At 39.8% G+C, this 27,707-nt stretch overlaps 1 protein-coding gene and 1 long non-coding RNA gene across 10 annotated transcripts in view; one reads left to right on the top strand and one right to left on the bottom strand.

Annotated features, from left to right (window-relative positions):
• MDFIC (MyoD family inhibitor domain containing) overlaps window positions 1–14,161 on the top strand; it is an 83,259-nt gene extending 69,098 nt beyond the window's left edge. For 6 of the 9 annotated variants that reach the window (XM_075599989.1, XM_075599991.1, XM_075599990.1 and 3 more), the window contains 3 exons: window positions 5,321–5,596; window positions 8,995–9,294; window positions 12,264–12,398. In XM_075599989.1, coding sequence (XP_075456104.1) covers window positions 5,321–5,596; window positions 8,995–9,266 — 548 coding nt within the window. In that variant the 3' untranslated portion in view covers window positions 9,267–9,294; window positions 12,264–12,398. Of the gene's footprint in view, window positions 1–3,451; window positions 3,585–5,320; window positions 5,597–8,994; window positions 9,295–12,263 lie in introns of all 9 variants that reach the window. The other 3 variants (XM_075599992.1, XM_075599994.1, XM_075599997.1) reach the window with 2 other exon arrangements.
• A 3,568-nt stretch (window positions 14,162–17,729) lies between these two features.
• Window positions 17,730–27,707, bottom strand: part of LOC142494388 (uncharacterized) — a 45,270-nt gene continuing 35,292 nt past the window's right edge. The window contains exon 3 of the long non-coding RNA XR_012801408.1: window positions 17,730–17,975. This is a non-coding gene — a long non-coding RNA (uncharacterized LOC142494388). The remainder of the gene's footprint in view (window positions 17,976–27,707) is intronic.

Genomic DNA, 27,707 nt, shown 5'->3' with positions numbered 1-27,707 from the left:
AGATGTGGAGGGAGCTTGAACTGGCTGATCTGATCCTAAAAAAATAGCATTTGCGCCTGGTGTTACAGGTACATCAACAGGGCACTGAAAAGGTAAAATAAACAGGAAAGGGTACAGTGCAGGAAATAGGCAACACTTACTCATCAAGTGACAAAAAAAACATCAACTGAATCCAACACAAAAAACAATATGGATAGAAAAAAGGAACAATATCAGACTAAGAAACATGCTGTTTAGGCACTCTTTCAAGCTACAGTAATATACCTTTGTAAGCAGTAATACTGTATAATCACTTCTTTGTCAGGTGTATCGCTAAGGTTCCCTTTCCTTGAAAGAACTTTGTATGTTTCAACCTTTGAGACCACTGAACACATAATAAACAAGATGTGATAAGCCAAATATGTTTAAGTCTGTGTAAGAGCCATTTTGGATTAAAAAAAAAGAAAAAAGGATGTTCCGGAGTTCACATTTATAGGTGAAATGTTTTATGGAGTGAAATCCCTTCAGAGCGTTTTTGTCAGCACAAAAGTATAATTGTATGTCAATGATACTGGTAGTCCACACGTTGTATCCACAATTCTCCGGAGCCGGTGTTGGAAACATACAGTATGTACTGTATGATAAAGGGAAAATTGTGAAATCCTGTTTTTAGAAATTTAAGAATATACAGTATCTTGCTTTCAAGTATGTCCTCTGAAAAATGTCATCAATTATGTGAATATATACAATTAGTTTTTTTGTTACTACCCTACATCAATTGTGACACCTGCAATTTAGTTTGATTTACATTAAAACCCCATTTAAGTCTTCTATTTTAATCATTCAGGTTAGCTGTTTTTACCCCAGATGAGCCTGAACATACGGCTCTTCAATTCGTTTTCCAAAGGGGCCGGATAAATAAAAAGTATGCGTAGAAGGGCAGCAAGAATATTATAATGTAATTGTGTATACATTTAAAGACTTACAAATTGTTATACTTCAACATTTGGCAAGCATTTATAACATCTGCGACATATATATTTACATTATCTTAGTTTAAATGGAATTTCAGCATCTACCGTAGCTACCTGAGCAACTACAATGAAATTAGCAGAAGACGGCAGTCCAGGGGCCACTTCATGGCCCTGTTGGCCATGTAGCAAGTTTGTAGAACCCAGGTGTAACACAATAAGAATATAGAACATTAAATATGTTAAATCCTTAAAGCTCAAGCCACTAAATAAATCCACCACTTTCTTTAAAGCTGCAGTTCTGTCTTTTTTTTTAAATTAATTTTTTTACTTCAATAGTTTCATGTGTGCAATCTCTAATTACCTAAAGAACTGTATAGCTGCAGGTCAATTCGTTCTCCATGTATTGATAGGCGAAATTTGGTGACATAATTAGAGCTGGCATATGTTTTTCTTCTGCTTCTGTCACTCAGTGGAAGCTCATGAATATTCATGAGCATTCCTGCACTGACATGTGCTAGAGGGAGGGCAGGGCTGACAAAGGGGTGTGCCAGGGCTTGTGACAGGACATGAAGGGGCAGTGCCTTAGCAAATGGCTGTTAAAATAGAATACAAGAAAATTGGTCTTTCAAAGTTGTTTTTTTAAAAAGAGAAAATGCTAAAAGTATTTTTTCTTACTACAGAACTGATTTATTAAAAAAAACACACATGCAGGATATTGACTGAACTGCAGCTTTAAGCTGTCCAAGAGGCAGCACGCATGTAACTAATTAAATTACAGCATTCCAAGCCCTAGAACTCCAAATGTGTGGGAGACAAAGGGAACTGTGTATCAAGTTGCAAAAATGCATTTTTTACTGTAAAATTGACAATGTCATTTTGGACAACCATCTTGTAGGATCAGTGTCCCCTTTTTTGCCCTTTTTACTTTAGTGGAGTATAATGAGCAATGAATTAGGAATCTTAATATTTTATAATGTGGTGTATCCCATTATTCTGCTCTGAGGGTGTCATACTGTATATCTCAATTCAAAATAAAATAATCACCTAGGTGTGTGGTGCTGTCAACGTCTCAGACTTTCAGATCTTTATCAAGTATAAACATTTATTAAACAGACTACTACTTGAATTTGACACGAGAGATGCAATAAAAACAGAAGTTTGAAATGGATATAATTCTAGAAAACGAGGCAACACAATCTTTTATACACACTGTTACTCCCATCGCCTCATGTGATCTTTACTTTAAAGGCAGAATGTAGGGGTTGGAAAGGAGCATTAGAAAGTTGTAAGTGCATTGCCATTATTGTTGGTTCATTTGAATGTCATTTTTAGAAAGTATCTTTGAACTTTAAAGCTGCAGACCAAGCAATATCCTACATGTGTGTTTTTTTTAAATAAATCAATTTTGTACTATGAGAAAAACCTTGTAGCATTTCTTTTTTTTTAAAAAAAACTCTGAATTACATTTTAATGTATTATAATGTAACAAGCTTTTTTGTTTCTATAGCAACCATTTACAAAGGCATATCCGCTTCCTTTTCTGAAACCGGCCCTCTCACACCCCTTTTTGAGCCCTGCCCTCTTTCTAGGAGTCCACCAATTGTATCTAGTGGTCACATGATCTTCCCCACAGAACTTTGCATCTTTGGTCCTGTTCTGCTGCACCGACAGCCATTTAATGAACCCCTGAGCCGATCGATCACAGGAGAACAGATTGATCGGTAACTTAGCTAATTACTTATCAACTTGTGGATGGATTGCACATAATGTATTAAAGGCAAAACGAAAAATGAAAAAAAAACGGCAACTTGGACTGCTGCTTTAAATAATTATTTCAGTTTTAACTATTAAACCAATCTAATCAGGGATAATCGCATTATCATATACCATACTATAAAACTATCACAGTTTGGATAACTGTTTTTTCTTTTTAATAATTGGGTCTGTGATACTTATTTTTAGTAGTTCATTTGTCACAGTATCTCTGAGGTTTTTTTTTTTCATTTCTGACAAATTGTCTCATATTTCACATCTCTCAAATTAAAACTGCAGCATAGCAACCACTCCCACATTAGTACTACTGAGTCATACCAGTTTATTCAGTGAGTACTCAAATCCGTTGTTGGCTTTCCCTTTGTTCACATTCTGGCCTAGAAATAGAACTTCTGTGAATTCTAGAATCATTGTCATCATACTAAAAAATGCAGTTACCAAATAGTTGCAAATGACTTTGTACAAATTGGGGTTCAATAAATCCTACTACTGCATGAGATATTTTATAACATTGTGACTGATCTTAACCAGTCTTATATCTGTTGGTGCAGTGCATCTTAGATCAATGTGGCAGTGAAAGGGTAAAATATTTTTGTTCCTCTTTAAAGTGTGGATTTTTTAATGATATGTGACAATTTCTATTAACTTAACGCTTAACATAACATTGGTTTATTTTTGTTTTAACACCTGCAATGATAGAGGATCTGTTTATTTCCACTGTGCAGCTTGAACCATTGTGTTTTGGAATTAACGTCTGCATGGTGCCAAAGAAAAGATGCCCTTCAAATATTCACACAAATAATGCCCTGGTGATGGTCCAGTTCTTGGGAACCAAAATGTTTGAACCGAAAACATTATGTAAATTTTTTTTATTTTACTTTGGAGTGCTGCTGCCTTGTGTGTTGAAATTTTTTAAAGCAGCAATCCACTCTACTCACTGTAAAGTATACGTTTCCTTTCTTTTTGCCATGCTTAGTCTCTTTGCTCTTGCCTAGCAATTCCACCCTTTTTTAATTATGTAGTTGCATTCTGAAGGTATTAGTTGCTGAAAAATTGCATTCCAGTCAAATTAAAATGCCTGCTACCATTACCACACGTTAAGACAACAAATATTTCCATAGTAACAACTGATGCAAGCTAAATGTTCAACTGGCACTGTACAAACCGTTTATATTTTGACTTCCATTTATCTTAGTAGCGGGGAATGAAGATCAGGAAAGGCAGTGAGTGCACAGTTAGGAAACGCAAAAATGGGGCTGGAGAGCAAAAATTCAAGGAAAAAAAAAAAAGAGTAAATTTATTTAGGACAAGAATAAAAATCAGAGGACCACTGGGACTCTTTAACGCGTTTCATGCTGGGTAGCACTTTGTCAAAAAGTAGTCTTTAACTTAGGCAGCACGCTCACACCTACCTCCAGTAGCCATCCAGTCAGTGACTATCGCCTTCAACCAAGGTTTTACCTTAGGATTTGTGCCGGATTGCTCCTTTGGTGTTTCAGCTTGGCGGGCTCCCGCAAGCGGCTTGATAGATCTCTGGGACTCCATTCATTCGACTGGTCTCTGCGGTCTGGTTTGGCGCCGTGTGAGGTTCCTGCCAGACACCTAGGTGACCATTTATTTTTTCATACATTACCACACTGGACACAATTACAGAGTGCATGTGCACAACACATACTATATTAGTTTTCAAGGCTCGCTGTACAAATAAGGGAGTTTTTTTTTTCACTTCATTTGGTTGATGAACATGTATCCCTTTGAATTATATTGCTGTGGATCTTGTTAGGCACTGACCATGGACACGTCCTACCTAACACATATCTAAGTAGTGGGTCTGTTGCTTGAACCTTTGAGTGCCGGAGAGGCTGGGGCACCAGATTGCTACAGCCCCTCCAGCACTTCACGATCATGTGATCACACCTCAGGAGCAATTACTTAATTGCGACGTCACTGATGACGGAACAGAAGAGGAGTCCTCTTCCTGTCAGATCACATTCTCCATAAGAGCGGAGAACACTATCTTCCCTAGAAAAACAAGCAAATACAGTATGACATAGCTAATAAGTCATGGGGCCCCTGGAGTGCCAGACACCATGATGTAGTAGCTATGTCAAATGGCACCCAAAGGGTTAACATTTGCAGTGCCTGGATTGTCAGTAGGAACCAGGGTGCCACAGGACTTAGGGAACTTACAGGTCATGTGATCCCTTCAGGAGCGATCACATGACTCAACCAGGTCATGGATCCAGGAAGCTGGAGTGGTTGGGACTCCACTTCCTCTTCAATTGGGCAGGACCACCATGAAAACGAGTATGTGCCTATGACATACCTGGTAAATAATAAGGGCCTCTGACGTGCCAGGGCTCATGCAGGTACAGCATAAGGGCACTATAAAGGTTGATAACATAGAAAGGAACTATAGGGTTTAGGGGTGAAGAACTGTTTAAATGAATTTGGAGGTACTTTACCTTAGCCCCTGAACATTTCCATTCCATTTTCTGTCTAAAATATATTTTTGGCCTATCACCACTGATTGTGGTTTTATACAATTTTGTGTAATCATGCTAACTCTCTTTTTTTCTTTCTTTATCTTTAAGCTCAACCTCAGCGCTTGGCTCAGCCAAATACCTCAGCACTGGAACAGAGCGAGGAAGAAACTGGCAAGATGCAAAATGGTCATGTAGGTCTGAGTAATATAAATGGAATCCACAATGGCGTCAAACATGTTGCTGCCGATCACAGAAAGTTGTCAGCTCCCGTTTCCCAAAAAATGCACAGAAAGATTCAGTCCAGTTTGTCTGTGAGCAGTGACGGCAGCAAAAAAAGCAAAATGAGTTCAACATATTCTCAAAAACCAGGCACATCACCAGAAGGTAAGCTGATGGGGTTCGGTATAACATTCTGAGACTAATGGATAGTAAACGAGCCAATAGCAAAATATTGTTTTAACACAGATAAATGACAATGTTATTGATTCACTTTTAAAAGAAAAAGGAGCCCATGGAAGTGCTAACTTCAGAAGCTAGAGATAAAGAAGATCGTGTTTTTTCAAACCAGATAAACATTACTTAAAAAAAAAAAAAGAGAAGGATATGCTTAGGGGGCAACATAGTAACATTATATGAGCAAAACTCATAGAGATTTTCATAGCCAGATCACTGCTATAATAAACACCATACAATAATGCACCTCCCTGCTCATTAAAACGTAGTTCAACATTTTAGTAGCCATATTGGTGCTGGAGAAGAGAAAATTCATTATAGGTTCTGATACCTTTTAGCAGACCAATATTACAATTCCTCATAGATTAAATCATAGTGTACAGAGCTTTCAAAAATCATTGTGGCCTAGAGAAAGTTTCGTGGAGTACAGAAGGGCGAACCTTTACAAGTTTGGTCTGTAACTTTTCTATAGCTTTGGAAATCGGCTAAAGTTTGTTTGAACATTTTGATATACTGTAAAATGATCAAGTTGAGAGAGAAACGCTTCTTTACTAGCGGCAAAAGTGCTATACATACTAGAGACACCTGCACACAAAAAGAAACATGTACCTGGGGTATATGCTAATTTAGGTAAGCAAAGTTCTGCAAATGCCTCTCACTCTGCTCTTCTCTCCTCTTCTCCAAATGCCATATTTCAGGTTTGTGGATAATTGTATAAAATTTGTTAAAGCGATTCTATTCTCTAAAAACTCTTAAGATATTGGAAGTGTCACATTTTACCCAATATATCTTTGTACAACACCATGTTAATCATGGTGCGGTTATCCTATGTATGAACATCTGTTTTAATCAGGGTGCAATAATAGCACATACTGATATTTAATGTATCATTGTTAAAGGCCTTTTTAAATCTGAAATTTGCTTTTAATGAGTTTTGGAGCATGATTAAAGCAGATGGCTACTTTAACGCTTTCCTTTCAGAAATGGCATGCAATATATTGCTTTGCAGACGTTATCAGCACCAAACTGGTTAATTGTACTGATGAGCTAATTCTTCTTCTTTTTGAGTCATGTTAATTGTCCATCAAAATCAAATTGTTGCCAATGAACAAGTCTCTAAATTCTCACAATTATATTTTGCCAGCTAGTTTTGTGATGTTAGGAATCCCACAAGCTACTTAAAGAATTATCATACGGAAAATTTGCTTACATCAACTCCATAATGGTCTGTTATTTTTGTCATTGTATTTTTTGGGGTCATTGTACAATTGATTATTCGAAACAGCATCTGCCGGTTAGAGAGCTTATTTAATATGCATGCAAATTGTAAAAGTAATACTTTCAACATGAATGCTGCTGCATGTGAATTGTGGTGCCACTTACCAACGTCTTCTGGCTGCGAAGCCTATGCAGAAATACTGCAGTATCAATAGAGTGGTATTTTTTATTGCTGGGTTATGCAGCATGTTAAAAATGATTGTGAAATTCTTAATTGTTAATGATATTGGATTGTAGCTATTTATAAAGAAATATATGGAAGAGAGAGGGACCAATGTAAAGAGATAGAGCAGGGGTGAGCAAACATTTTACGTTGATACCCCCTTTTCATCCAAATCAGAAGAAAAAAACCTTTATTAATCGGTATACAATATAAATGTGAATACAAATACGTAAAAATACTTGCATATTTTTAAACAGCAAAACATGACAAATGTTTTTTTTAAATGAATCAGTGTAGTAGTATAATAAGATAATACTGACTGAAATTCTTTTTAATTATTATTTGAACTCCTAATGCACACATCCATTTTGCTCACCCCCTTCTCATCCCTTTTCTCTCCCCCTCCTCTTCCCCTTTCTCTCCCCCTCCTCTTCCCCTTTCTCCCCTCATTTCCTCTCCCCCCTCATTTCCTCCCCCCTTCATCTCCTCTCCCCCACATCTCCTCCCCCCTTATCCTCTCTCACCCCTCTCCTTCTCTCTCCCACCCTCCTCCGCTCTCCCTTCTCCTCAATCCAATTTAATCTTGTTTGAAAACGGAGGAATTACTGTAGACATTCTCACCCTCCAACTGTACCGATATCCCCCCAAGCAGTCTGTCTGCTTCTACCGGTTTCTGCCACTGCTGCATGGTCCTTGCTGTGACCATGTACAATACCAATCAGAATATCCAGTGACGCTGATAGACTGGCCATGTGGCCTCACTACACGGCCAGTCTATCTGTCTCGCCAAAGATTCTGGTTGGCCATGGTTGCAGTGAGTGTGCTGTGGTCCCTGAACCCTCAGTGATGAGCTCAACATCTGGTGCCCCCTAAGCAGGCTCAGCCTGCAGCTGTGAGGAGCTGTCTCAAAGTGGAGGTAAGGAGCGACAACCAAACAATGTTGGTTATTATAGTAGTAGGGTGGGGGCATATATGAGAGGTGTGGAGGTTATATGAGGAGTGCCAGGGTATATGAGAGGTGTAGGAAATCTAATAAAAAAAGGGTGGGGGCAAGGTGAACTGCTGCTTTAATTAATATAGAGTGCGTTAAAACTTTGCCTCAAAGAATGGTGCATTTCATGATGATACAAAGTTAAGGTTTTTGCCTTTTGCCTCAAAAGGGGGGACATAAAAAAAATGATAATAATGAACAAATGCCAAACATTCCTTTCAAATGTGATTTTTCACTCGTCAAGTATAAGGGTACTAGCAAATGTAAAAAAATTGGATTAATGGAAGGAAACTTTATAATCCCATGGGTTTACATTCTCTTTGACTAAATTGTTTCTGGATTATTACAGGTAGTGTGTTTGCAAATCCTTTGGACAACAATGTCACACATTTTTTTTAAACTGGTATTTCCACCAAACTGTGGAGTAGAAATAAACACATACATTTTATAAAACATGCAGTTGTTCATGCACATTATGTATGCATATAAGGCGAGTCCACAGTAGTTCTACCGTGGGCCATCTTACTGTGCAAATACTGTATGCGTTGGAGATGCAGAGCTGAAACTAATGGCAACACACAGTGTAGATTTATAATTTAATGAAAGGAGGGGTTTACTTACAACTGACAGTAAATATAAGTGGGCATTATGTCAAGTGTGCATTTACTTTAATATATACTCTAATCTACTGTATATTATAAAAAGTGAGTTGTTTTACTTTGTAATGCTATAAACCTGCATTCCTGCTTTAAAGCACATCATTTCTTTTTTTTCTTGGCACTTGCATAAGAATTGTATTTCATGTTGTGTTTTTTTTTTTTTTAAATCCCACCTTGGACTTTCTCTTTACATCTCTGCAGCTTCATTTTAGTTCACCTTCTTTCTTGTTTGTATTAGACTGCTGTGCTTCTTTGATTCTGGCCTGTCTCTTCTGTCAGTGCACTGAGTTCATCCTTGGCCCACATAAGGTTTGCTCCTCCTGTCTGCATGAAGCATGTAACACCTGCTGTGGCTACTGTTCCTGTGCCTGTGTGGGCCTTGAGGAAACTCCTGCTGAGGACCTCAACTACCACTTTGATTGTGACTTTGCCCTTTTTGATTCTTGCTGTGAGACAGCTGAGTGCCTGGAGATCTGTTTTGAGTGTTCTGAACTCTGTCAATATAGCTAGCTAAAAAGATGACCAAAGTAAATGTTCAGTAAGTGAGTTTATTTACTGTTACACCGACTGAGACCTACTGTACATAAACTATCTAACAAAAATTAAATCTTAATATCGACTCTGGCTAAACTAATGTAAAACGTTAAGAATGTGCGTAGCCTGTTTCTTGTTTGTGAATACTAACCCAAGATGTACTGTAGTGAAAGTGGATATTACAGCTACAGTATAGAAGTATACATTAAATTGAAGTAGCCATGTGGCATTAATGCAGAAATTAAAATGTGAAAAATTAGATGTTTCTCCTCTTCAGGTCAAGCAATACAGATTTAAAAATAATTCTCTGAGTAAAGTATACATATAGAATAGCTACAGGATAAAATGTGCTAGAAAATATGAAGCATTATATGTTTACTGTAGCTAAATACTTGGCTTAAAAATACGCAAGAACTATTACTGGAATTTTTTTATCATAAGAACAAAACTGAAGTAATTTTAGCCGAAGTAAAAAGTGACATTTTAAAGTGTATAATATGTACATTTTGTAAAGAATTTTACATATATTTCTAGTGCTCTTGCAAGGTAGCATTTTAGTTTAATAAACTATTAGATTGATTTGTCTATAATGTAACAAAACAAGATTTGAGTCTGATCTTTACCTAACTATTCTAGTAATTTTAGTTTACTCTTTGTAGGTGTGTGCTGAATTTCTTCCCAATATGTGTTTTTAATGTTTGATGGTCTTGGAATCATTCCCTTCATTTATTCATAGTCTGATATTCATTTATAGAAATATTTAGGGCAATATAGTGTACTGTATCAACATATAAACAAAATATTTTGTACTTTATTTTATTGCTACTCAATATGCTGCTTGTCCTGCTCACCTGGGAATTATAAAGTGAGTTCTAAGCCTAAATTCACTAAGGGTCAATAAATGAAAACTTTGATAATATCAGAGATGGGGGTTGGAAAGGGAATGAAAAGAAAAGGGTAAACAGTGTAAAGTGTCACTGCCAACAGGTACTAATATCACAATAATAAAAATTATTGTCGTCAATTTATATTTTAGAGATATTTCTAACATACTCCCATGTATAAACTGCCACTTTGAGAATCAGAATAAAATCAATAATTCATTACATCTTCTGCAAAGGGAAATTGCTGAGCATATAGACCATAATGTAGTATTTCCTGTACCTGGCTTTTTTGTTATCCAGATGGCAATTGCATCGTTAATACAGATGTAGCAAAGTTTATCACCCCGGTTAATCTGAAATAGAGCATGAAAAAACTTGTTAAATATAATGCATGCCTTATCGCCTTAACCATTCTTTTCAGGAGCGCTACTGATAAATAACATGCCAGTGTTAATAGAACGTAGCATGTTAATGGGATTGCTAAATCTGCTACATCTATTACTATACAGTAGCTTGCATGGCTGCCGACGGGGGGAACAGCTAGAACAAATGTCCTGGAGCCAGCTACTTTGGGGTGCCCGGCTAACCTGGACAGGAAGTTGGGCCAACCTTTCTGCAATGCCGGCATCTGGGCGGGCTCGCCTCTTACTCCAGCTCATGGGCGACCCTGCCTCTCCTTTCACCTGGACCTTCGACAGGGCCCCTGCTCAGGCTGCAGGTAGACCCACGTGGTCCTGTGCCATCCTCTGGGCTCCCCTCTCTGTTCTTGCCTTCCTTTTCCCCAAGCTTATACCTCATTCCCTACAGTATACCTACTCCTCTCCTTCCAAGAGTTTACATATTCCTTTTCCCTTCCTCAGGCCCGTACCTTCTCCTCTCCCCCTCCAAAGGTCCATACCTATTCCTCTCCCCCTCCAAAGCCCTAACCTTCCCCCCTACCTAGGCTGATACCAACTCCCCCCCAGACCCATACTACCCCAGCTATGGTCCATACCTACTGCGCCCCTCCTCCAGGTCCATAGCTACTCCAAAAGAGCCATGTTGTTCCTCGATTACCTCCCCCCCCCCCCATAGTTCCTTCTCCTCCCATAGCTCTTTCTCCCTCCCATAGCATCTACACCCCCCCATAGCTCCTCTCACCCCAATACCTTCTCCCCCAAATACATTTTATTCTCCTTCCCCTCCAATATATTTCTAGTTCTGCACCTAACCATTTCAATAAACAAAACAATGATTCAAGGGCAGCTGCACCAGCAGTTGTAGGGGAGGTGGGTTTGTTGGTCAGCAAAAAATATAATTTGTAAAGAGAAAACATTGCCGGAAATGTCTTCCTGGACAAAGGCAATGGGCTCCTTAAGTATTGTTTTTCTAAACATGAAGTGTGTATATCAGTAAAGGCATCATCTTTACTTTACCATTTTTTGTTATTTTTCTGTTGATTTAGCTATGCAGGAAATTTTCCGAGCTGCCTCTATTTCCTTTGCATTGAGTTAAGAAAAGAGAAAAAGAGCCAGCTGCTACATCATAGAAAATCAATTTTTGTATTTCCTTTAGCAATTCCCACAGTTCATGATCTACACTGACAAGTATAAAAAGTATTCCAATCTCAACAATTCCTGCTATTTCTTGAAGTTATATTAGTTGCCTTGTGTGGTATTGATAGGACGTTAACCTCTTCAGGGCTGGCTGAAGAGTATTTAACCCCTTACTAAGCAATGTGTTGTAGCATTTTCCTTCTGCACAGCAGAAAGTAACTGTTAAGAGTTCGTAGTTAATTTCTATGACATTATTAGAAACTAATGTTTCAGAAATGCATGTTTCAAAAAATATATTCAGAGCTACTGTTTTTAAACATATGTTTAATATCCCTTTGATGTTTAGACTTTACTAATGCTTTTATCCCTTTTTACTGTAGGACAACTTGACTTTTCTAATTACAGACTACAAAGAGGACAAATAAACACGTGACGTTTTGTTGTTGTTTGGAATTTATTGTCTTTTTAAAACATTCTAATAAACCTTTTTTTTTTTTTCTCCCCTGTGCGCCTGGCATTCCCTGGGACCTTTCACATTATGAACATTTCTGAAGATTGCTGTGTTCACTGTATCCTAGCCTGTTTATTCTGCGAGTTCCTCACACTCTGTAACATTGTACTGGGACAAGCAACATGCGGCATCTGCACTTCCGAGGCTTGCTGTTGCTGCTGTGGAGAGGAGGTGGGAGATGACTGTAACTGCCCTTGTGACATGGATTGTGGAATAATGGACGCCTGTTGTGAATCTTCAGACTGTTTGGAAATCTGCATGGAATGCTGTGGAATTTGTTTTCCATCATGAAATATCCTTATGGCTTGTTTCTTTAACAACTGGAGTACTTTCTATTTCAAAAAGACTTGGTCGGATATGTATAACATATTCTATTTGCACTGCTACCTATTTGTGTTTCTTCTTTTTTTTTTACTGGAGAACATTTTTCTTAAAAGAAAAAAAAAACATGCCTGGGAGAATTCTAATGTTGATTATTTTACTTAAACACTCACATCAAGTTGTAGCTATGTAACATAGATATACAGTAGTACTTTTGTATACGCATTCATATGTTTAAACATAGATGCAACTTGAATTACATATATTGGATGGTATGAATTAAGTTGCTAAATTGTATTTAATGGCAATAGCTCCTATGAACAAATTCAATTTAATTTTCCTAGTTAATCTGAAAAACAATATTTTTTAAACACATCTCAATTTATGACAAACTCCTTAACGCTTCTATGCAGCTTGACTTGAATAGAAGGTGCAGTACAGGACTTCCACAGAGTTTGTCCACAACAGCCTTACTTTTATACTACAGGACTCTAATTTATATTCCATTTTGTTTGAAATGATGTCATATGAAGAGATATGTTATGGAGATTGCTAATGTAAAGTTAAAATTCTTCCAGGGTTGGTGCTTCACTTCATAATAACGTTTTATACTAATTGAACTACTTCCTGATTATTCAAGTATCATATACAGATCGGTCCACTTGAAAATGAGTATTATCTCAATCCCATTACTTGTGAGAACCCTGTATTAAGTTGTCTTTATGTTTCTGTATCTATTAAATACAGTATTAGGTATGAAAAAATCTCTTTGAAAGTAGAGGCACTTCAAAGATATTCACATGTTACTATGTAGTTTTCTTAATATCTTCTGTCTGAATTAGAACAAGTCCCCTTGGAAAATAACGTAACAATGAAATATATCTCTGTAAGAACAATCCTACACTTGTTTTATGACAATCAACAATTGCAAAAACATATTTTTGTATGTGGGTACTTCACAAAGCAGACATTATTCTACTTGTAACATTCTATAAGTTCATATAAGTTATCATGTTCCAGAAGATGATGAGAAAAATACACTTCATTATGTTTAATATGTTTAGTCTTCCGTCCCAAATCACATGTTTTAAAGCTGCGTTAAGTAACATTACTTACTGTATACTCATTAGATTTGAGTGTTCCTTATGACAGGAGACTATTGCAGTTATCCAGAAATAATTAATATTGACTGTGTGATTTATTTCTAGCAATTTAATTATATCATGCTACTATTCTGCATAGAATTATTAGCAATTGTGTAATATTTATCTCTGTAACAGGAATACAAATGTACGTTAGAGAACTTAATTTTTATATTTATATTTTACTTTTCTGGATAAGGTGCATCAAATAAAACATATTAACACCCTATTTCATAGAAATGTGCAGAACTAAAATTAGACAATGTGAAAATGTAGCTTAAATATGAGTCCAGATCTGGTGAACACCTACTGCGCTTACTGTTATATTTTTTGGTTTCAATTTACTGTTATGTAACAGCACAACAGACACTATTTACTGAGGTCTTATATTGAGTTTTTTTTAACTTCATGTTAACTGGATTTATGATAAACAACACTATGTTAAAAAAAATAAAGAATTTTATTTTACAATTTGCAATACATGGTGGTTGTATTTTTATTTCAGTAGACAGGGCTGTTGTTGTATGCTGGGATCTTGCAAACAGACACTGCTTTGTGCATGTCTTCCTGTTACACCCTTCAATGAATATCCTGGCTGTACCCAGCTGCAGTGACTCATTGCAATTGCAATGCACACAGACCCAGAATCTGAGGGGGGGTTGGGGGTGGTGGGGTGGACTCTAGTATTAATGGTTGACACATTCCATTGAAAATTAATTTAATTATGATTGAAAGCCAGGTGAGATAATGTTTATCCAAAGATTCTAAAATGTCTCCATCATCAAGAAATATGCTGTACACTTAAATTGTCAGCTCTTCGGTGCATGGACTCCTTTTAGTAATGTTACTTTTATGTCTGAAGCGCTTATTCCAATTATGTTTTAATATGATGTCACGTATATTATTGCTGTGAAGCGCTATGCACATAAGTGGTGCTATGAAAATAAAAATGTACATGCATATATACACAAATGCCAAGGCTACATGTGATCTGTACCGATAGTATTAATACATCTCGATGTGTAAGAGATCCTCCCTCTCAGAAATCTTTTGCAGTTTTTTTGGATTTCCAACAGCTATTAATATTTTCAAAGCTTTTATTCTCAATTACTGTTTTTTTCTTGTTTAAGCATGTATTACTAATACAGGAGATGGATTTGGGAAATATAAACTTCTTCTTCCAGTCCTACAGTACCTTCCTTCCTTCCTTTCTCAAAAAATAAAAATAAAACTTCTCAGTACTACATATGTTTTTGTCAGCTCTATACTGTACTCTTTGTGGAATATATGTTATCCTAAAAATAAATTGCTATGTGTTCGTATAGTAATATTGGCCTCTATAAAGACTTGGGGAATAGGGAAGTTGAGGAATTGAGGATTTTTATAAAAGTGAACCATTGACATATGTAATCTAACACCAGATATTATGTAGTTGTTTATTTAATGCCGTTTGTAACTGTAGACAGGATTTTGTCATTTCTGGTGATACAGTAGGTCAGGATTTGTAAGGTTACTAGCTTCCTAATTAACCCTGGTGTACACTTATGCTTATGAGGAGAAAGAGGACATGATAATGAGGGAAATATTTACACAGAGGATAGTGTTGTGTTAGCCCAAAGAACAAAAATAAAATTGAAGTAATACCTTTAATGTCTAACTAATGGTTAAAAAGAGTGCAACTGCCATACCCACTAGGGTCCCTCTTTCAGGCCAGATTTAAAAAAAAAAAAAAAAAGAAGCTGAAATAACATGCCATATTTATACAACGTTACATCCTAGTAACACTGGATACAGATGCTAATTAAACATAGCAATGCTAAGAAGGAACTCTATATGGATCAGGAATTACTGTAGATCAGTGATTTTCCAACTGGGGTTCCGCGAGCACCCCTCGGATTCCACAACTGCCAGGTGGGGAGAGCTAGGACATCTCTGCCATGCTTTAGCATGCCCGGTGGCGCAGCAGCACCCCACATAGCAGTGACCCCGCGGCTCCCGAGCTCAGCAGCAGCAATAGCCGCACTGCTATCCTTCCTCTTTGCCTGCTCTGGTCGGTGCCGTAAGTCGTGTCATTTTCCAGCTGACAGGAGGGAGAGTAATGATTACCTTTTATTTTAGGGGTAAAATGCCAGGCTTTCTGGTTCCAAACCGGACACTTGGCAACCCTAGGCACAAGGGAAGTATTCTAAAAGGTTATACTGCTGATGTGTGTGGGGTAAAGGTATCGTACAGTATGTGTTGTTAGAAAGTATACATGTGTCTCACATATTTTGAGTTGACAGGGAAATATGCCATAATCTGTGGTCTCCTCACGATATGTTATTTCAAGTTTGGTGGTTCTTTGTAGAAGAGTAATGATGGTTTTCATCTTTTAGGAGGGTTTGTTGTAGATCTTTAACTATTTTAAATTAGGCTTCCAGTTGGGGATTTATGTGACAACTAATCGTACCAGGTTTACTTTCAGTTTCTGTTTGTAGTGTAGAATGTTTTTTCTTGGTATGCTGGTGGTTTTGTGTCGTTTGTTTCTCTGTGATTCTGTGGCTGTACCCTCGATTTATGACGTCCTTCACGATTGTATTCAGTTACTTGTTCCTGTCTGTAGTGTGACGGGCAGGGGTAACCTTGACAATTGTCTAAAAAAATTTTTTTTTTAAAAATCAGTTAATTTTTAAAGCACATCCACATGAAAGTTAAATTCTTTATACTATTAAAATGCTTTTCCTTTTTTTTTTTTTTTAAAAACCCCTGGTCTCCATGTATCTTGTAGCTACCGAGCACTATAAGCCTGGATCCAGATATCATTGCATGTAAAAGTTAAAGTGACCCCTGCTTTTCCACTTTTCATGTTCCCTTTGTCCCAGAGTCCTGGAACTTCAGGAGTGTAAGTTTTAGGTGGGATATTTGAGCAAAAATGTATTTGTTTTGTTTGCAGGAGTTTGGGGGGCCGAGTTACTGGTAGTCCCCTAATTCTCCCAGGCACTGTGTGGGGATAAGCGAGGAGAATTACACTGGGGCTATACAGTGTTCTCCAGACTACTAGTTTTCAAGCCCAGGTATCCCAGACGCATGTCCCACACATATATAAGGTTCCCCAAAGTTTATACTGTATCAAAGTATGGTTTATTGTGTTTTATACATTATGTATTAATGTCCATATAGCCGGACGTGGATTAGCATTTCAATGCCACCAGCCCAAATAATGGGATTCCCTGTGTTAATTGCAAAGACATGCAGATGTGTGGCACATGGTGAGGAGGAAGGGCTGTGGACTTGCTATCTTCAGAGAAAGCCTTTGTTTCACCTAGACCCAGAGGTGTCTGGACCACAGGGGGTATGGGGCTAGCCAGGAAAATGGTTGCTGGGCTTCAAACTCATAGGCACGATTCTCATTGGCTGTATGATCACAATCCATGCTCTAATTGGCTGCCAGCCCCCTCAATGTAATAGATATGCATCAATCCATATATAAGGGAGAGCAGTGTAGCAGATAAGTCCTTTTTGTTGGAGATTGAAGAGACAAGGAGAGCGGCTATGTGAGCCTGTGTGAACCATGCTGAAGCTGCTGGCGGGCTGTTCAATGGTGCTTCTGTGTGAAAAAGCTACACACCAGCAGAGAAGCACTGAAGAAGCCCAGCCAGCAGGGAAAGCTAGAATCTTATGGAGGCTGAAACCAGAAAGATCTGGGTAAGCCTTTTGCTGAAGCAGGTACCCTGCACCTAGGTAACTAGTGTCTCCACCCCAATTCCCCAGTGTATTGTGTAATTTTACCTGCGAAGTGTGTATTTCTCTGTATTTTGTATTTCTTTTGTGTGTCTGAGGTTTTCTCCGAATAAACCCAATTTTACTTCACTTCCTTGTTTTGCCTAGTGAATGATCCCAGATATAAAAGTGTTAAAAGTCCTGGTCTCCCGTGACATGTAGTATCTGAGTAGATGTGGGTGTACCTAATTGGATGGCTATAAATACTAGTTTTTGTTTTATGTAGTAAAAAAGAACAACATTACTACCAGGAAACTTCTATTCGCCTTTTTATTTTGTGTCTAGGATGGAAACTGTAATGACTTTGTTATGTAGGTCGGTCCATGGCATTGTGCTATAGGGATGTCTGTATTTTCTTTTCCTTCATGTTGATTGTGATGTCGAGGAAGTGTGCGTGGGAGTCGCTCATTTTTAGGTTAATGGTTGGATGGAATTCATTAACTCTTTCACGGAAGTGGATGAGATCCTGTTCACGGGCAGTAGAAATAATCAGAATATTTTTTGTGTAACACAAAAAAGCCAGAGGTTTGGAACTGCAGGAGGATAAAAAAATAATTTCTGACTCATTTCTAATAATTTCATGAACAGGTTTGCATATTGGGGGGTATCCTTGTTCCTATGACAGTCCTCATCAGGTGCATTTTACACAGTGTAATCATCACTGATTTTTTTTATATTAAGTCTTCTGTGTATAAATGTTAAGTTTAGTGACATCTATTTATTATAGCCCTAAAGATGTATATGTGTTGTGTTATATGTATACATTTTGGATATGTGTGTTTTTTTCGTCAGTATGCTTTGAGCATACGGTTGCTTTGGAGTTTGATTTCTACTGATATATATTTCACACCCCTGTGAATACTTCAATCATATTAGGATAGGCATAAAAGGTGATATCCTTCAGAACCTCCCATTATGAGACACCTGATGAGGCTGTTTCACGGGATCACTGCTACCCAGTACTGACACTATCACGCTACTTTCCAAGAACCAGAGCTGGGCATGCCCCTTTCTCCTCCCGTCAGCATTGTCAGATATGGCTAACAGATCTCCCTGCCTCCCAACTTTCTCCTTTGCAATCTATTCCAAATTCAATCCCTGCTTATCACCTCCAAATCCCTCTCCTGGCTTCCCATCAAGTTTCAGATCACCTACAAAGTTCTCCTTATCTTCAAGGCTCTCCATATGTCTGCTCTTCCCTACATATCTGCTTTGCTCCCTAGTTATGTCCCTGCTTATCTCCTTTCCTCTGTTCATAAACATCTCCTTTCCACCCCTTCCACCTCTATGGCCCTCTCTCACCTTAAACCTTTTTCACTTGATGCCCCATACCTTTTGGAATGACCTCACACTCTATCTGCCAAGCACCAATTCTCCCCACCTTTAAGTCAAACTTAAAAACACACATTTTAAATGAAGCTGTTCAATAGCCTGGACTCATGGCTACTGTCTCACACCTACCAACTATCATGGCCAAGAACTGCCATGTACTGTACTTACCACATAGATTGTTAGCTCTCCGGGGCAGGGATACCCTTTCCTATTGACTGATTTTGTTTTCTGTACTCATTGTATTATTATTCCCTGTATTGTATGTCTTTTTTTAAAGCCTGTGAGCACTATATAGAATGTTACATTGTTTTTATTAAATTATAGATAAACATTTGAACATTGTATTTTTATTTCAATGTAAATGTGACATATAAGGAGGTATCCCAACATACAGTATTTCAATGTGTTGTATGCCTAGCTCAGTGTTTTTCCACCAGAGTTCCTAGGAACCCTAGGGTTCCCCAGGCATCGCTAAAGGGTTCACTGTAATTTTAAGGTTATTTTAAAATGTTACCAAATACAGAAGAATTTACGATGCATCTGATCACAGACATGCTATTAGAGAGGGTTGGAGTCCTCCGAATTTCACATAGGGTTCCTTAACCAAAAAAAGTTGAAAGAACTGGCCTAGCTTAACATGCAGTGCATTGTAGGTGTCCCTTTCACTGAAGACCTCAAATGACTAAATCTAGATTTTTGGTGCCCTAACCATCTGTAAGCAGCAGAGCCTGAAACAGAAGCAACACGAGATGAATATAAAGACATAAAAATGGCTAAAATGTAATAAAAATACGTATTTTGGTAGCTGAAAATTGGTTTTGCAATAGGATATTTCCAATACATAGTGTAATGCGTTGTCTCACAGGTGAGACATAGGTCTATATTTACTCAATACTGTATTCCATATGACTCCCTCTGGTGCTTGAAGACAATTTATGAACTATTCAACTGAATGGGTTATAAGCTGTCTTCCAAAGCAAAAAAATGTCTTCTGGGATAGCATCCCTTAGTAAATTTGTTTGTAATGCTAAGGTATTTATTAGATACAGTACTAGTACACATGCAAGACAACAATATTTTGACAAGTGTTGTGTCTTTGGCTTGAAATATAAACATGTCAATCATACACAAAGTTAAATTTCAGTAAAAAATGATGGCAGCTATGTATGCTGACATTAAACAGCAACCTCAAACATATTTATCAGCTATATACATTATTGATGATCAATTATTTGGAAGTTAATGTAGACCAGACACCATAAGGTTATGTAGAAATGAAATTTCTACTGCTGAAAAGACATGGCAGAGGCCTGGACCAGAACTTAGGTAAGTAAAGATGTGCAGTGCATAACAGAATTCTTTTATTCACGGTCTATGCTTAAAAAAGAAAAATCCATCATCTTGAAATTTGACTTGTAGCTTGACATTAAAAATAATATGAGTCGAATTTTCAGTGGGCTAAGCACAAAACTAGTTCAAGTAGTGTCACTCTCAATTAATGTACTCAGGTGGTGTGCCCATTAAAATTCCCACATGTGGGTTCAGCTCACTATGCAAATGGGGTCATTACCTGGAGAACTTAATTGGGAATGACATTGGGAGTATGAAATTTACTTTCAAAACAAATCTCTTGTACACATTTTTACTATAGATTTGATTGTCATACATATCATACTTTGTTTTATTTTTGTAGGAAGAGATTCATTAATTAACTGGTGCCTTTTGTGGAACCCAATGGTGAAAGATGCCCATTCTCAATGTGCCTTTATGCAAATTATGTCCTGGGAACCCACTTACATTGGGTGGTAAAACAGAGACTAACCATGCTGTTGGGGTTTGCTACTGAATCTTCTAAAAAGCAATCCACACCAACATGTCTGAACATAAATCTTTCTATAGGGAGTAATGCAATGTACTTGAATAAATATGATTGATTGTGACAGACTGCTTTGTTTTGCAGCCAGAGCCATATACATTTTTTATGTTTATATATATATATACAGTGCTTGACAAATCACCCAAAAATCTACTCGCCGAACAAAAAAATCTACTCGCCACCTAGTCCCACCCCAACCCTGCCCCTAGTCCCCCTACCCCGCCCCTAGTCCCGCCCCTAGTCCCGCCCCTAGTCCCGCATTTAAAAAAAACCCTAAATGAAATAAATTGAATAAATTTCTAGTAAGAACATTCGTTTTTGACATAAGTTTATTTATTGTATTACATTATACTACAATTAGTCCTTGTTACGTGTGTGTGTGTGTGTGTGTGTGTGTGTGTGTGTGTGTGTGTGTGTGTGTGTGTGTGTGTGTGTGTGTGTGTGTGTGTGTGTGTGTGTGTGTGTGTGTGTGTGTGTGTGTATAAATGTCGAATCTAGAAAAAAAAGCCAGGTGTGAATGACTAGTTTCCTGCACCCCTTAACTAGTGCCTGGAGCCTGGACGTCCCCGCTTCACAATATTTAAAGCAGCAATCCCGCCTGGGATCTTACCTGATCCGCAGTCCCTCAATGTCCAGGTACCTCATTCCCACAATGTTATACATTGGAGGGAATGTGTTCCCTACCTGTCTTCTGGGTTAGGGGGGGTTCCGATGTCTTCCGTGTGAAGCTTGAGTCAGATCTGGAATAAAGCAGTGTAGGTTATTTCGGTGTAGGTATAGGGCAGTTAAGATATATAGGGTAAATAAGAGATCCAGATTGTGAGACAGAGAGAGGGTGAGAGAGATGGTGAGACGGAGAGAGGGTGAGAGAGAGGGTGAGAGAAAGAAGGTGAGAGAGACGGAGAGAGAGAAGGTGAGAGAGACGGAGAGAGAAGGTGAGAGAGACGGAGAGAGGGTGAGAGAGACGGAGAGAGGGTGAGAGAGACGGAGAGAGGGTGAGAGAGACAGAGAGAGGGTGAGAAAGAGACGGAGAGAGGGTGAGAGAGAGACGTAGAGAGGGTGTGAGAGAGACGGAGAGAGGGTGAGAGATAGGGTGAGAGAGACGGAGAGAGGGTGAGAGAGAGGGTGACGGGGTGAGAGAGGGGCTGAGAGAGGGGGTGATAGAGGGGTTGAGAGAGAGGGTGAGAGAGACGGAGAGAGGATGAGAGAGACACGGAGAGAGGGTGAGAGAGAGGGTGAGAGAGACGGACAGGTGAGAGACAGAGAGAGGGTGACTGTGGGGGTTGGGGTGACTGGGTGGGGTGATTGGGGTGTGGGGTGATTGGGGGGTAGGGTGATTGGGGGGCTGGGGTGACTGACTGGGTGTTTGGGTGGGGTGACGGGGTGGGGTTATTGGGGGGTTGGGGTGACGGGGTGTCTGACTGGGTGGGGATTACTGACTGACTGGGTGGGGTGACTGGGCACAGGGCAGGGGGGTGGGATGACTGACTATGACTGACTGGGTGGGGGGATGAATCACTGGGTGTGGGGGGTGACTGACTGGGTGGGGGGATGACTGACTGGGTGGGGGCATGACTGACTGGGTGGCGTGGGGGGGTACTTCTGGTGTCCTACATGTTCTCTCTCACACACACACACACACTCTCTCATACCCATAAACACACTCTCTCATACACACACACACACACACACACACACACACACAAACAAACTCTCCTACCCATACACACACACACACACACACACTCTCCTACCCATACACACACACACACTCTCCTACCCATACACACACACATACACACACTCTCTCTCCTACCCATACACACACATACACACACACACTCTCCTACCCATACACACACACATACACACACACACTCTCCTACCCATACACACACACACACACACACACACACACACACACACACACACACACACACACACACACACACACACTCTCCTACCCATACACACACACATACACACACACACACACACACACACACACTCTCCTACCCATACACACACACATACACACACACACACACGGGATGGGACGGGGAAACACCCCGCTACTACCTGCCGCCCCGCGCGGACAGCGGGAGCGAGGGGAGGAGGGGGTGTAAGAGAAACACCCGAGCCGCGCGGGCAGCGGGAGGGGGGTGAAACACCCGAGCCGCGCGGGAGGGGGTGAAACACCCGAGCCGCGCGGGCAGCAGGAGGGGGGTGAAACACCCGAGCCGCGCGGGCAGCGGGAGGGGGGTGAAACACCCGAGCCGCGCGGGCAGAAGGAGGGGGTGAAACACCCGAGCCGCGCGGGCAGAAGGAGGGGGGTGAAACACCCGAGCCGCGCGGGAGGGGGGTGAAACACCCGAGCCGCGCGGGCAGCAGGAGGGGGGTGAAACACCCGAGCCGCGCGGGCAGCAGGAGGGGGGTGAAACACCCGAGCCGCGCAGGCAGAGGGAGGGGGGTGAAACACCCGAGCCGCGCAGGCAGCGGGAGGGGGGTGAAACACCCGAGCCGCGCAGGCAGAGGGAGGGAGGGGGGTGAAACACCCGAGCCGCGCGGGCAGAGGGAGGGAGGGGGGTGAAACACCCGAGCCGCGCGGGCAGCAGGAGGGAGGGGGGAAGAGAAAGACATGAGCCGCGCGGGCAGAAGGAGGGGGTGAAACACCCGAGCCGCGCGGGCAGAAGGAGGGGGGTGAAACACCCGAGCCGCGCGGGAGGGGGGTGAAACACCCGAGCCGTGCGGGCAGCAGGAGGGGGGTGAAACACCTGAGCCGCGCGGGCAGCAGGAGGGGGGTGAAACACCCGAGCCGCGCGGGCAGAGGGAGGGGGGTGAAACACCCGAGCCGCGCAGGCAGCGGGAGGGGGGTGAAACACCCGAGCCGCGCAGGCAGAGGGAGGGAGGGGGGTGAAACACCCGAGCCGCGCGGGCAGAGGGAGGGAGGGGGGTGAAACACCCGAGCCGCGCGGGCAGCAGGAGGGAGGGGGGAAGAGAAAGACATGAGCCGCGCGGGCAGCGGGAGCGCCGAAGGGAGGGGGGAGAAACACCTCTGCTACCTCCCGCGCAGGCAGCGGGAGCGCCGGGGACCGGATGTATCAGTATAAATATTTATTAAAGGCATTAAATTCCCCCCACCTCAAGCATGTGTCCACAATCCTCTCCATGACCGGATCAGTGCAGGTCTTGTAAGTAGGAGGTGACACAATTATACAGGAGGATATATAGGAAGAGGAGGAGCAGCAGACGCGCGCGCACCCCCAACCCCCCCCCTCCCCATTACTTACCCGTGCAGAGAAGGAAGGGCGGATTGAAGTCCTGGCAACTCCAAGCCGCGTCACAGCCAGAGGGATTTTTTTTTTTTTCGAGCAGGGGATTTTTTTTTTGCAGAGCAGGAGAAAAGCTACTGGCCACGAGCCAATATCCGATCGCAGCTGGCGAGTTGGCGACCGGGTTTGTCGAGCACTGTATATATATATATATATATATATATAAGCAATACGATACCGTTTGAGCGAATATCAGAGGCAGCACTCCACATTTTGGAGTGCTGCCTCTGATATTCGCTCAAACGGTATCGTATTGCTTATTTGATTTATATAGTATTTGCACCCACCTTTATCTACCTGACGGAGTGCCTTGTTCTCATCTATTCACTATATATATATATATATATATATATATATATATATATATATATATATATATATATATATATATAACATATTACTTTTTTTATGTTGTCTACAACTGCATTTGTATACAGCAGTTGGGCAATTAAGTCTTTTCAACACTTGAATTGTGTATTATCCTTAATCATATCTGAAACTTCCAAAGACTTTCCTGTGAAGTGGTATTACCGACATATTTCAATAATGGTTTCAAACTACAGGGTATTTCAAGTGAATTTAAAATGTGTGAGATTTGAGGTTTTAGATTTGGTAAAACTTCTTTTAAAACATGATTTGTATTCTGTCATAAACAGAACGTACCATGAAATAAAGTTTACATCAATTTATATCGACAAAATGAAACAACAATGGGATAAGTAGCAGACAAATACATTTTAAAAAGAATAAAAATAAATTTAATGAAATGGATTAATTGTACAGTAGCAGTGTTAAGGATTAAATAGCCGGCCCCGGGAACCAGAAGCATTTTATATTCCACTCCCAAGGGAAAGACCACTTGGGTGACCAAAATGACAGTAAATTAACTGAGTCAGTGATCCTGACATCAGTAGTGGACAATTTAATGGAAATGCTGAAAAAAAGAATTGTTGAATATCTAAAATACAGCAACTTGAAAGGTCTTGTATACTGTTCTTGTTTTAGGTAGCGTCACATTATATTTATTTATATGTTGATTGAAATGAGCTGTGATTCAATGCATTAACGAGTTTTGGTAGTTAGGTGGTAGCTGGTATTTATTTGCAAAGTTCTGTAGTAAAAGAGAATGTATAGTATTATGGTTCTGTATGAGGTCTTTTACCCTTTTCGAAACAGGACAATTTTAAGACTACAAAAATCCAAAAGCATTCTGATTATTTTATATGTATAGATAGGAAGTAAAAACCTAATAATTTACCAGTAATTAAATAACAATTTTGTAGTTGTTTTCACCTGTTTTCCACCTGTACTTTATTCCACTATTTTAATTGAAAGAAAATGTCAATTGCATTATATGGTAAAGAAAATTATAATTTATCTTCTTCCTTCTACATAATAACCATGCCAGCTGAAATATTTCCATGTACAAGAATGTATAAACATGATACATTTGCAATAATGTTAAAAAAAGAAGTGCATTTAATGATAAGACTCTGTTTGTTCTCTCCTTCAGGAATACTAAGCTTGTATTAGATTTCTCTGTGATATTATTTTCCTTTCCTTCTAGTCTCGGTGTTGTGTACAAAGTGGTAAAATGTGTAAATTAATGGATTTGAACCAGTTTCACCTACCTGAACGGCAGTTTAATTACCACTGAGTTACTGAGTTGGTCGGTATTAAATTAGATGGGTTAATACAATTAGTAGGGAAAGGGGTGGCATGGAGGCGTCGGTGAGAGCAGATGTGTATATAGTATGACTAGGTCCAGGATTAGGAAAGATATCCCCAGCAGAAAAATAAAGGAGTAGAGAGAGAGGAGTTGAAAGAGGATTTATGGGGTTGCTTTTATTGAGAAGTTGTTAGGAAAGAGGTGTATAATAGTGGTGCAGTATATGGGCACATGAATAGGTGGAGGGGAGGAGTGATGATGAATTGTGGATAGAAGGGTAGTGGGGAAGTTTGAGAGAACAGAAAAGTTTTCAAAGGAAACAGCAAACAGAAAAATCAATGGGGAGGGCATAATGAGGCCGCGTCCATGGTGAGCGTGAAGGCGCGGGTGGTGCAATCAAAATGCTGTGCCTCTATGAGTCAGGCTATAGATCGCGCATCCGCGCATGCGATGCCGAGTGCTGGCGCTCGCAATGCACGAGAAAACAAATACATTTGCGATGGCCGGGTCACGTGATTGGTTCACCTAATGAGGGCGAACCAATTTCGTGACATCACGGCCATGCCTCTAACACGCCTCTGACATGCCTCCCCATCGCGTCTTTAGGTTTGTTTGTTTGTTTGTTTCAAAGAGATGTGTGTAACACTTGTATTTTGCCTTGATACTGTACATCTATCTATACGAGGGACTACTTCTGATGTGTATTGCCACTTTTAAATGTTTATATTTAGTATGGTTGCCACATAAGAGGTGTTCTTCCCCATTTAGACATGGGTTCCAGAGTGTCATGGAGAGTGACCTCTATGCACAGTGGCTTTTGAAAACCTTGGAGTATACAGATGCCTCTTAGAAGAGGACTGTGTTTTTGCTTGACGCGGCTTGTTTTTCAGGGGTTAATTGTAGCTGTTCATATCAGGAGCGGCAGGTGTTGCTTTTATGCATGTTCAGCAAACTGTCTCAGAATTATAAGGAATATAACTTTTTAAAAATTTTAAAAAAAAATTATAAAAATTGCAAAAGGGCAATCAAATTAGCAAAAATGGATAATGAAAAAAGGATTGCAATAGAAAGTAAGGTCAACCCTAAAATGTTCTTTAAGTAACTTAATACCAAAAAAATGAGAAAAGAAAATATAAGACCCTTTCAGTGTGAGATGGATTGGCAGATTATTGGAGATAAGGAAAAAGCAGAGGTATTAAACAAATTCTTTGCCCCTGTGTTTACCAGGGAAGAATCAAGTTCAATAGTAGTTCCGCAGGAGGAAGTCACAACCTCCAAATTAATGAACAATTGGTTAATTGAGGAACAAGTTCATAAGCGACTTGAAAAAATTAAAGGCACCTGGCCCCGATGGCATACATCCAAGAGTTCTCAAGGAGTTAAGCTCAGTAATAGCCAAACCATTATATTTAATATTCAAGGACTCCATTTCCACAGGCTCTGTACCACAAGATTGGCATAAAGCAGATGTGGTGCCTATATTTTAAAAGGGAGCTAGATCACAGACCTGTAAGCCTGACTTCAATAGTGGGGAAACTACTTGAAGTTTTAATACGGGATAATATTCAGGAATACCTAATAGAAAACAAAATTATTAGTTATAGTCAGCATGGATTTATGAAGGATAGAACTTGCCAAACTAACCTTATTTGTTTCTTTGAGGAGGAAAGTAGAAATTTAGACCAGGGTAATGCAGTTGATGCGGTCTACTTAGATTTTGCAAAGGCTTTTGATATGGTTTCACACAAGAGGTTGGTGTACAAAATAAAGAAAATTGGACTCAGTAATAATATTTGCACCTGGATTGAAAACTGGTTAAAGGACAGACAACAGAGGGTTGTCATAAATGGAACTTTATCAGGTTGGGCTAAAGTCGTGAGTAGAGTACCTCAGGGATTGGTACTGGGACCCCTGCTTTTGAACTTGTTTATTGATGATCTTGAGGTTGGCATCGAGAGCAAAGTCTCCATTTTTGCTGATAATACTAAATTGTGTAAGGTAATAGAATCAGAGCAGGATGTAATTCTCTTCAGAAGGACTTGGAGAGACTGGACAC

The sequence above is a fragment of the Ascaphus truei genome, chromosome 5 (genome assembly GCF_040206685.1).
Source record: "Ascaphus truei isolate aAscTru1 chromosome 5, aAscTru1.hap1, whole genome shotgun sequence".
Taxonomy (NCBI): Eukaryota; Metazoa; Chordata; class Amphibia; order Anura; family Ascaphidae; genus Ascaphus; species Ascaphus truei.
The sequence above is the reverse complement of the archived record's forward strand: the minus strand, read 5'-3'. Positions and strand labels throughout refer to the sequence as shown.